The 11,698-nt window shown below is 33.1% G+C and overlaps 1 protein-coding gene across 1 annotated transcript; it reads right to left on the bottom strand.

Moving 5' to 3' along the window:
* Nucleotides 1-312: 312 nt before the first annotated feature.
* LOC134274498 (uncharacterized protein C5orf34-like) lies at nucleotides 313-11,558 on the bottom strand. The gene is made up of 13 exons (XM_062756783.1): nucleotides 11,491-11,558; nucleotides 7,516-7,680; nucleotides 7,161-7,300; nucleotides 5,340-6,399; nucleotides 4,928-5,156; nucleotides 4,426-4,543; nucleotides 4,187-4,284; nucleotides 3,530-3,593; nucleotides 2,633-2,836; nucleotides 1,796-1,929; nucleotides 1,311-1,412; nucleotides 1,023-1,063; nucleotides 313-832 (listed from the first exon to the last, which is right to left on the bottom strand). Exons 2-13 carry the CDS (start codon nucleotides 7,658-7,660, stop codon nucleotides 468-470), a joined length of 2,700 nt encoding a protein of 899 aa, XP_062612767.1. The 5' UTR covers nucleotides 7,661-7,680; nucleotides 11,491-11,558; the 3' UTR covers nucleotides 313-467.
* Nucleotides 11,559-11,698: the final 140 nt, after the last annotated feature.

The raw sequence follows: 11,698 nt of genomic DNA on the forward strand, positions 1-11,698 counted from the left end.
ATCAAAAGGCAATTTTGATATGGTTAAATTAATTATATTCAAAATCTTTTAATATCAGGCCACTTTTAGACTTTTCTTTAAGATTTCTAATCTGTAGGAACTGTCCATAATACCCGGGAATAAAACCATTTCCCATATAAAGCAGAAAAAGCAGGTTGTGTTAAATATTTTTATTTTGGCACTTTGCACACAGTACATGTATTTAGATATTGGACGGATAAAATAGTACTGTTTCTTTATAAAAATTACATTAAATGATTAATCACATAAAAAATAGATACATGTATTAAAAAATCAAACTTTTGTTAAAAAAATACAATATTCTTTGATTTCATGATATAAATTACTTTGCGTATAATATATAGTGACTATTTGAACAAAATACAGGTGACAATCAGATTTCTCTTACATATTATAATGGTGATTTCAATGATTTATGCAATTTGCTCTACATTTGTAATGACTTGTCACTTTTTTCGTTTATCCAAAATGTCATCAATATCATGAATGGCTTTAGAAGTCTTCAACAATGCCTCCCTCACAGAATCAAAGCCACGCATCATTTCTAAACTGCTTGGAAGCAACACAGATTGGTTACTGTTGTGACTTGTTGACATGTGACTATTTTCCTGAGTTCTGATTGGATAATTTGAAGCACTAGGAGGAGAGAAATGGACATGGTGAGGCATTCTTGACTTTGTGTGTTGTACAGGATGAGTTTCTGTAGGAATATAACTAGTACTTTGATAACCTTGACCCTGATGACCCCCAGCAGTCAAATTTTCATTGGTTAATCCTCCTCTGCCTTGAGGAACTGCATGGTCTGTTATATCTGTGTGGTAGTTAAGGAATATACAGAGTTTACACATGGAATGTTATTACATGTATACATATTCTGTTTTGCATGTGGTGTGTAATTATAATGTGAAAGATGAAATCAGTTTATAAATAGGAACATGCAAAATCAATTCAGAATGAATCGGAAATATACTTGTGTCTCAAAACTAATTAGTGAAGGATACAGTTAAAACATTTGATCTTCTGGAGTTCCTTTTGTACCATGCTGTCGAAAAAAACAAAATAAGTGTATCAACAAATACCTTTGGCATTGACGTTGCTTACAGTTTTCAATATACATACACTCTTTTTTGCTATATGTTTTAGATAAAACAATCTATCATAGCTACATGAACACATAAATGTAATTCATATTTATAAAGAGAAATCCTGTATCTTGTAATACAAATGTAATACAAATGTAACACAACAAATATAATACAAATGTAATACATCATGAAGGAGGTACTCACATTTCCTCAGTCTGCTGTTGCTGCCATCTTGAGTAGAACTCTGTTCGTTGTGAAGGAAGACTGTTTACCCATGACCCCCACTCAATGGCTGCATCTGTGTACCTGTGAGACATTTTTAAGAAAGATGTAATTTTAAACATTTTTTGTTCATGTCTGATACAACTAAATTTTCCAATGACAACAACAAAGATGTCTAACATGCTCTTTTACATGTACACAAAAAAATTTAAGCTGCTCTCATGACCACAAAGACAATGCTAAAGTTAATAATGTCTTTAAAAATTATGCAATAGAATATATATTAAAGTGAATAAAGCATTTGTTACTGAAAATTGTTGAGAAAAAGGAAAATAATCAGGAACAAATTCAAAGCTGTATATTGTATAAACAAAGTAGAATTTTACATGGACACTTCAAATATTCAATTTACATGTCAAAGAAAGTTCTCAGTGCATTTTTACTTCTTGTCTCAGATTACTTCTTACTTTCTGTATAATCCTGGTTTTTTGACATCCACCACTTGATATTGTCCGTTAGGAAGCAGCAGTTTACAGAAGCCTTCACGGAACTCAGGGTTGACCCTCAGAGCTGTGGGCATGCTTCCTTCTCCATTCTGACACTGAATCACAAAATTACTCAAAAAGGTTACAATCACGTCATATATCAACACAATATTTAAAGATATAATTAAAAATGTGATTGATAACCAAGAGTTCTTTCTCCATTATTGCTAATCCTTTTTGTTTTGATTTACTATTCATAAGCTATGAGAAGCAAAAATAACGACAATCCTGGGCCACAATGCTCACCGGCGTCACATTGGCCCCTGCTCTTCTTCATTTTTAGGAAAATACTATCTCCCCTTAAAGGAGGATCTATTCTTCATTTGAGAAAAAAATAAGCCATCTTTACTTAAAATTCTGCTTATGTCATATTTCTTGATTATCTCCCCTTTAATTTTTGACTAAACAAAATTGTATCTCCTTTACCCCAACATTTTTGTCCAAAAATAACAGAAAGGTGGACAGACAGGCATCAAATATATTTGATCAGATCACTGGAGTATTTGGCTGTTAGGTGTCAGAGCTAACAAGGTATGCACTCGCCGCACCGCCGCCATTAGTTGGTATACTTTATGTGTACTTAAAAAAAGTGGATGTTATATTTTGCTGCTTTGGTGGGGATGAGGATGTGCTAATTCATTACATGGACTACCATGAAGAAATCACTAATAAGTACAATGCATGGCTAATTTACAATCATGCCAACAACTCTATATACAGTATACGTGGGAGCAGAGAGTGTGTGTTTTTATTTCATACCATCTGAGTGTGGTGAATTCCTTCACTGTGTTGTAGACAGCATTCAACTCGCTTGGAGAAGTCACACCACATGTCTAGTGAAGTACGATCATTAAATACGATCCGGACATGTCCACTGGAGAAGGCAGTAAAGCGACCGTACCCCGGGACACTACACTCCTCCAACACACTGGTGGGGAGGGGCTCAATCACCAGGGACTGCTGCTAAAATGTAAAGGGAGTGGTTGTAGCAAAGAATTACTGTTTCTACCAACGAAAACACTTTTTCATATGTGAAAATTAATCTGTTGGTCATAATCCACATTCCAATTGAAGCATTTAAACAATACAGCATTAAAGAGCAAGAGATCTACTGTTTGGCCTACCATACTCTGTAGGGCTGGGCAATAATATCGATATTTCAATATATTGCAATACAATGACAAAAAATATCATATCGCAATACGATTTTGTAATATCGATATATTGGCAATATGCTAATATTAAGGAATTTTGTCATTAAATATAAAAATGGACTCATGAAAGTTTGTTTTTAAGCCAAACAGTAAGACAGAAGTTGTTTTGTGGGAGTATTTCAGAGCATAACTTAAATGAAATCAACAAGATTTTTTTTTTCGTGTTGGTTACTTATCATGTTATGTACATTCTGCATATAAATTAAAGTAAATATAGTAAGAAAATGTCATTTTTATGACATTGAAAATATTGCAATACATATCGCAATACAGTTAAAAATATCGCAATATATCGCAATACGAAATCGCGGGCCAATACCCAGCCCTAATACTCTGATTTGATTGACCTAGATACTCTGATTACTATTCTTAAAAATATTGACCTAGATACATGTAATCTGATTACTATTCTTAAAAATATTATGTGTCAGTCATTCTTTACCTTCCAGCAACAGATATCTGCCTTTGTTAGAACTTTGTCTTCTTGGTCTGCCTGATTTAGAAACCTATCAAACAGAAAATGTTTAGTGTTTCAATAATCAAAAATCACAGTTTTAGGGAGCAAGAAAACAAAAAATTCTATGAAAAACACACCATTGATAAAAACATAATAATTCAAACAGTAGAAAAGAGTTCTTATGTTGGTGACTAACAAAATAGTAAATAGCAAAATAGAAAACGTCTTGAATTCTGAATTTGCGTCATAACAAGGAGTACTTTATTATATAAATATTGCATGTAGTTGAGTGTAACACTGAAAATTTTCACCCGAAGAAAACCATTGTCAACGGAGACACAGCCAAAGTTGACAATGGTTTTCGAGGGGTGAAAATTTTCAATGTTACACTCAACTACATGCAATATTTATTATATTATACTGAATGTTTTATACAAATACATATAACAGTGAAACGTGCGCGCATAAATTCTGCGCAGTCGCTATTTTTTGGAATACCACCTGTGTCAAGCAATGTTGACTGTTGCTACGCTGGAGGGTGTGGCTTCATTATTCAGCCAGTGGTAGTGTTTTTTAACAAATGTTTCTCGACCAATCAGATTCAACTAATTTACATGAAAGTATAATATTGTAATATATAACCTGCTGGCTCTTTTGATCAGCTTCTCCACTGTGTATGCGGCACCTGGTGTGTGAGGGGGTAACGATTTAATGGAGTAACTTCTCTCCTCAACCTCACCCTGAATAAATAAAGCTTTTTTATTACAAATAAAAATCTTCCCAATTTAAATCACTCTAAACAAATAAGGAATATGAAGTCAACATGCTAAAAAAGCAAAAGTAAATCACTAAGATTCTTTAAATATGAGATCAATATCTACCCTGTCTCCATATGGAATACTGTGCTTGTAGTAGTGACCTTTGACCCCTTGTGACACAATTACACTTCCATCTCCAGGAAAAATCTCCAGGACTTTTGTAGAAGACAGTCTCAGTATTCTGCATGTAACAGATATTGTTTCAGTGTTAGGAACAAGTACAAGGATATATACAGTATGTTAGAGAATTTTACTAGATGAGAAATAATGAAGAATGAAGCAACATATCGATAAAGTTTTCTATTGTATTGGTTTTCTTGAAATTAATTTAAAATGAAATACACTGTGCTGTGGAGGGGGATAGGTGTCAGTCTTTGTTGACTGCAGATTCAGGGTACCGGTACATAATTTTGTGGCCAAAAAATTATTACAAAGACATCACACACATTTTAGTATATATGAAGTATTAATTGAGATTGTATTTGTTGATAAAATTTTTACATTTCATAGTTAATAAGATATATTTAGGGAGGGAGTGTCACTGTTAGGCTCCTCATAGTCTTACCTAAATATGACACCTTCCACCATTAGCACTTTCAGTCGTCCCTGTTTAAATGTGGTCAGGTTGTCCAGGCTGTTTTTATCGTCATCGTATATGTAGTTTGTCTGTAGCCTGTGGAGGTGCTGGGAGGGACAGGTCAGGGGGGTGGGGGCGGGGAACGGACACATACAGTACTTATCCTTACAATGCTGTGGGTTAACAGGTGCTTTCTGCTTCTTTACACCTTCTTCTACTGTAAGGAGATAATATCTATACTACTACAAGCATAAATCATAATTCTCTTTAATGATTACCCTGCAATCCAACTCATGATCCTATGATCCTGTATATACATGTATTGCAAGCATTTAAATACTAGAGTTTATTTTAAAAAATACCTATGTTGTAACTAAGAAATTTTTAAAATAATACATACACATTTTCTTCTCATATTCCTCTCTCTTTTCTATGATTGACCTTGCCATATTGAGTGGATGTCTCCATGCCACAGGGCACTCTTCACAGGAGAAATGTCTGGTCACCCAGGAATACAAACACCTAGTTGATGTCTCATCCAGCGAATCTTGCTCAGACTGGGAACTAAATGAACTGTGGGTAGATTCCTTTGATGGACTTAGAGGTGGGGTTTTGGAGGAAAACTCTTGTAATTTTCCTGATCTCTGAGCAGAATTTTTGTGACAACTTTTTGATTCTGAGTGAGATTCCTTTACAGATGATGCAGATCTTTCTTCTTTGCCAGAATTACTTTCTGGATTAATGCTTGGCTGTGAATTCTGGTGCCTTAGAGGTTTACTATTTTCAGAGTTTTTCTGAGATTCGATAACTTCCAGGAATGATCCGTCTGTGCCCTTGTCTTGTTGGAGCCTGTAATGTCTAAATGCTGATTTTTTGCCCCCTATTTCTATTTCATCCCCCTTCTCCTGGTCAGTGACATGATTTGTGGGTGTGGAGTAACGATGGAATTTATTTTTCTCCTCCTGCCCCTCTGGAGATGTGTGGGGACTTCTCATACTGCTCGCCATACTGATGGGCGAGATATTGAGCTCATTGTGAGTCTGTTTACTCAGGGACTGGTCAGGAGGAGGACTCTCATGTCCACTGTCCTTGACCTGCTCAATATGGCCGACAGAGCTCGATGACGAGCTGAGATTTAATCCTTCCTCCTGTCTTAATGACACTTTATCTAAGTTTTCTCTTAATGTACAGTCTAAGTCATCACTGCTATGTTTAGCTGAGTTGTTAGTAGAGGACGACTTATGACGTCTGTTCTTGTGTTGGTGTCTCCTTGGTTTTCTCGGTTCCGTGCTGATCTGAGACAGGTAACACACAGTGAAGTCCTGTTTGTGAGGGGAGAGAACCAGACTAGCGTATTCATCTGCTGACAATAATCGGACACTTCCGTCTGGTAGATAGTCTATCTCACACTCGTCTACAGTCTTTGGCCAAGCTGCTTCCTTGATGTTGGCATACAGAGGCTATCAAAAAGTAAATTTAAGTTATTATATGGCATTTGTAAGATTTTTGATAATGTAGACAAGGAGGTGAATTAATCAGTGTCTGATACAGTAATACACAGAACAAGACTTGTTGAATTTAAACATTAATTTGATCAATTTTGTTTACCTGTTTACCCATATCATTGTCTCTCTGTATTTTTTATTAGATTTGTCCGTGAGATTTGGCTTTTGCCAGTAAGACTTCACTTTCCATCGATATTACATATATTGTTAGAGAACAACTGCTTTTCTGATTACAAAAACATGGTTTAACAACATAATCTTTGTCATTTTATAATACCACAGCATTTTGGTAACCTGACATCACTTATGTGTTTGTAATCCTTCTCTTTTTTAGCGATTAAAAAGTGTGAAACTAAGACAGATCATAACGAAAACTAACTGCTAAATTCCAAATGAATGTCTTTCCAATTTCAATGTTTTCATAAAAGCAAAACATGAGACGCATTTTTGACTAAAAATCCATACAAAATACGGCAAAGTCGAAAGAGTAAACAGGTCTGTTTCTGTAATAAATCAAAATACATAACATTGCAATCATCCTATTGTCTACAGCAAGATATCTTTGTACTACATGTACCTGGTACTATGAATTGTCATCTGAAAGAAATTGTTGATGCCATTCTTTGTTAATAGTATTTTGGTATGTTTACAATGGACATGAAACATGTACTGAAAATTCCTTTTATATATATATATATATATATATATCAGCTTACAACTATTTGATCAGGCATGGTTAGATCTTTACAGATGTAAGGCTTCTCTGCAAACCTGTTCCTGAAGTCCAGTGCTTGGATTAGTTTGTACTTGTAGTCACTTGTCACAAACTCACTTCTCTGACTTATTGATTTCATTCCTACAAAATGAATAAAATCAATAATAAAAGATTAACAATGTAATGTTGGACTTTTTAGAAATGTTTATTGTTGAATATATTCACTCTTTATTAAAGTTTATATGAAGTTTATAAAGCCCATCCATTTAAGTCAAATCTCATTATCTCGATAGGATTTGAGGGTAAAGTGAAAAGGAGTTGGGACTTCCAAATGATAAAACATAGAAACTGAATACCATGAGCAGGGTGAAGGACTTCTTTAGGACTTTCATGGTGGACAAATGTTGAACCACATGGAGCCACCTGAAGACATGATTGGTCAGAGTAACGAACTTCTACTGCGTCGTTAGAATACAGGACCATTAACGATGGAGTGGCCATGTCACTCTCTCCACACGACTCTAAAGAGATTAAGAATATCAAAGTCTGATGAAAGCAGAGATCCCTCCAAATAAAACAAGCATAATGATTTTACCTCTACATACAATTCAATCATTCATATGCATTGCCTCGGTAGATATAGATGTTATGATATTCAACACATTTAATTTTCAAAAATTCCCAGAAATATGAGATACATATGTACAACCTAGTTTTCACCACAGAGGCCTGTAGAATGTATAATTGTTTGCCCCAAAATGCATTCACTCTTGATATTGTTGGCCTTAATTCTTGTTCGCCCAGAGTCTTTTCGTTCTAAAACTCGTTTGCCCTAAGTTTGTTTGCCCACAATACGTTAGTACTTTAACTCTGTTATTATTTTGTAATTGTCTTTCATTTTATTTTATTTCATGAATAAAATTATAATTTATTATCAGAATATAGAAAAAAAATCAAAAGAAACAATTGTAAAGTAATTGATATGATACATATTAATTTATAACTAGTGTTAAACTTACATAATGCTACATTAAACTAAAAATCTTTTTTAAGTTTAGACAGAGGGTTTCTTTTTTTTTTCTAAAAATAAACCCTCTGTCAGAAGCTGGTTATCTACCAGTAAAAATGGCCTATGAAAATAATTTACCTCTCTCCTAATAAATTTCCTCAATTATTTTCAAAACAAACATGTTAGTATACAAACCTTTAAAAAAACGCAGTGACTTCCCTAATTTATAGTTAAGTACCAGTATCAAATTGCAGCTGTTGAAATAAATAAGACTTTAACAAACATTTATAAAATTGCAAAAAAAAAGTCAATATTGATGAAAATGAAATATGCTGCTTAGATCTTTTAATTAACAGTTTTATAACAGTTAATTAACAGTATATCAGTGATAATTCTATGAATTAGCCAAAATATTTGAAATAGTCTGGGTATAAGGGGTGCCAATATATGGGCTTAAGAAAGCGTTAAATGCTGATATGTTAGGGGGTTCAGGTACAAATTTTCGGTGAAATATATTTAATTAAATATATTCTAGCACAAACATAGACACATTAAGAAATATAAAAAACTTTACTTGGTGAAAAAATTCCAAGTAGAACAGAAGTTATGAAATTATCAATGTTGTGAGTACTGCTATTTTATATAAGAAAATTTCAATATTTACGAGTACTAAATGATGGCACATGAAAGGAAGAAAAATCCGTTAAATTTAGGTATTTTTTAAAGGATAGGGTCTAATTTTATCTGGAAGTAGGGCAAACTATATATTTTCGGAAAGGTCTATGCAAGCCCTAATTTTCTGTGTCCATATCAGCTAAAAAATATCCAAGATGGCTGCAAAATATCCAATATGGCCGCCAATAGTAAGAATGGCCGATACAGTTTTATTGAAAACATACTTTCAAAATCATGTGATTTAAGAATAAATAATGAAATTTTCTGAATTATTTACCATTCATTACTTTTAAAAGATTTATAAAAATAGGGATCATAATAAAATATGGTCACTAAAAGTTAGAGTTCTCTCTTGACATCGCAAAGAAGAAAGATGTCAATATTATGAAAATAGCAAAAAAAAGGGGGAAAAAAGAATTTACTACAATTAATTTACAACTTTATTTTAAATTTAAATAGATCTTTCAAATACATGATATCAAATTTTCGGTTTCAATCAATAATTGTATATATTCAGTCTGAATTATCCATGCTTCCTGGACAAGTTGAGTGTTAAGTTTCTCTCAGACTTCTGCTACCACCGGCCGCGGGTGGGTACCATAATCATGGAATGATTCTAGTTTTACTGTATATACTCACTGAAAAAAAAATAAACTCACTGAAAAAAAAATTAACCACAGAGTATCATGTTCACAAACAGAATTATAAATATCTTTATAATTGTAAGTAAACAATAAATAAACATTTTCTTTTATCACATTAGAACTTCGGGTTATTCATTTATTATGCAGACAGTATTTCAGAATTCAAACGAAATCCAGGCTGCAGAATCAAATTTGTACATTTATATCCAGGATTGTTAGCATATATAGGTCCCTGTTTATATGTAGTAGGAAATGACAATAGTTTTCAGAGATTTTTTTTCCAAGTCTAAAATTATTTAATCTCATATTTTCTATTTTTTCTTGTGGTTTTACAATACAAAAGTGTGCATGAATTGAAAGGTACTTAGAAACTGTTCAAAAGTTGCATCGGGTTGACAACTTTTGAATGAAATCCGGGTGAATTATTTTCCGAAATGATTACAGAACCGCAATATTCAGATAGGAAATTTTCTCAGCTTTCTAATAGTGTATGTTGCAGAAAAATATTTCGATTACTTAACGTAGTAAAATTGACCTCTTTCCTTTGAAACGAAAATACATAAACTTCTGCACATTGCATCAAGATGCAACAATAACAATGTTAATCTTCAAAATGTAAGCTTTCCTGTGATACGTCAATGTCGTTAATTCCTTAAAAATCGCCTCCCGGAAAGCCAATCAAAATGACGCTATCAACGTCACGGAGACAAAATTACAGTGCCATGCATAAAAGGGGAAACCCTGTGTCCAATTTTAGCACAACTTCGACCCGGTTAATTTTTAATACAAACTTTTCAGAATGGCATAACACACACATCATACAAAAGTTCAAACAATGTAGAAAAATTCATTATATTTAATTTCTAGATAACTATGAATAATAATGCAAAAAATATGTTTAAAAACACCAATAAATTGCATGTAAGTGGCACAATTACATAGCTAAGTCGGGTTACCTGAACCCCCAAGATATGTTTAAATGATCAAGGGACAAATATTGTGCAAGAGTTTGTTTAACAACTGTTTCTTCCTGTCAGATCTGGCTAAATAAATCGCAACAACATTGTAAGAAGTCTGAATCATCCATACAGTTACTTTTGTGTTTACTCTACTTGGAGATAAAACCAAACATCTGGATGATGCAGACTCAATCAAAACATGAACTATTAATGCAGATTAAAGTGAATTTAGAAAGTACAGAAAAATCAGAATAAACTCATTCATATCATATTTTGGGATTCAACTTAGCAGAATTCCACTAAATATCACACAGAGGCATCACTGAGTATATAAAAAGGAATTTCAGATTACTTATTCAACAATAATAATGACATAAAGTTGAACTAATCAGTATCTCCAACTTCGATAACTGGAATACTATGGATATGTCGAACTGATGTGGATCTAAGTTGAAACCACATATTGTTTAAGTATTTTACCCTCGCTATTTTGAATCTTCGGATATCTCGAAGTTTTTTCTCAGCCCCATCATGTTAGAGACAATGAATTTTGACTGTAAAATATTTTGTATATTGCAATTGATATATTTGGCAAATGGGGTACAGGGGCCATGCGAACAAGAACTATGGCAATAGACTCAGTGTGTGGAGGGACTCTTGCAAACAGGTAAATAAGGCCAACAGACCCAAAACCTTTATCAACACAGAGGTCTGCTCCAGGCATGTAATGCTAAATATTAAAAAAATTCATGTACGATTTCTTTTTTTTTTTTTATAAAAAATTATTACAAGCTGGGAGCAAGCTCCTGTGGTTTCCGATAACTCAGTTTCAATTTGTAGGAGAAATCAAATTTTAAAAATGTCTTTAAGCATCTAGATGTTCAAACTCAGAACTTTATGTAAAAGTCATTAGCCAGTCTAGACACAGATATTACAGACTCGACCCAACCTCAATGATATCTCCCATTTGACACCACTATATTGAACTAAAATTGGGTAAAAGATGCCATCTTTTAAATACATACAGCATCAAAGATATCAAACCTTTTTTCAACTTGAAAAATTAAACAAGCAACACATATTATTCTTTCATTTTTTTGTTTACATCACCCCTTATAACAATGACAAAAATGTCAAATCTTTTTAATATTTCCTTCTTAGTTCCAAAAGAATAAATATGATAAATTTTTTTTTTCGTTTTATTTTGTATTAAAATACATGAATTATTATTACAAATCAATGAATTCATTTA

The sequence above is a fragment of the Saccostrea cucullata genome, unplaced genomic scaffold (genome assembly GCF_032062105.1).
Source record: "Saccostrea cucullata isolate Sc308-1 unplaced genomic scaffold, CSIRO_AGI_Scuc_v1 ctg692, whole genome shotgun sequence".
NCBI classification, from domain to species: Eukaryota; Metazoa; Mollusca; class Bivalvia; order Ostreida; family Ostreidae; genus Saccostrea; species Saccostrea cuccullata.

Bases quoted from the DNA above. Each gene is read 5' to 3' on its own strand.
- LOC134274498 (XM_062756783.1), bottom strand. From the start codon at position 7,660: ATGGCCACTCCATCGTTAATGGTCCTGTATTCTAACGACGCAGTAGAA. The intron at 5,157-5,339 runs GTATGTATTATT...ATCTCCTTACAG, and splicing joins GGAATATGAGAAGAAAATGT to TAGAAGAAGGTGTAAAGAAG. The intron at 2,837-3,529 runs GTAAAGAATGAC...TTTACATTTTAG, and splicing joins CAGATATCTGTTGCTGGAAG to CAGCAGTCCCTGGTGATTGA.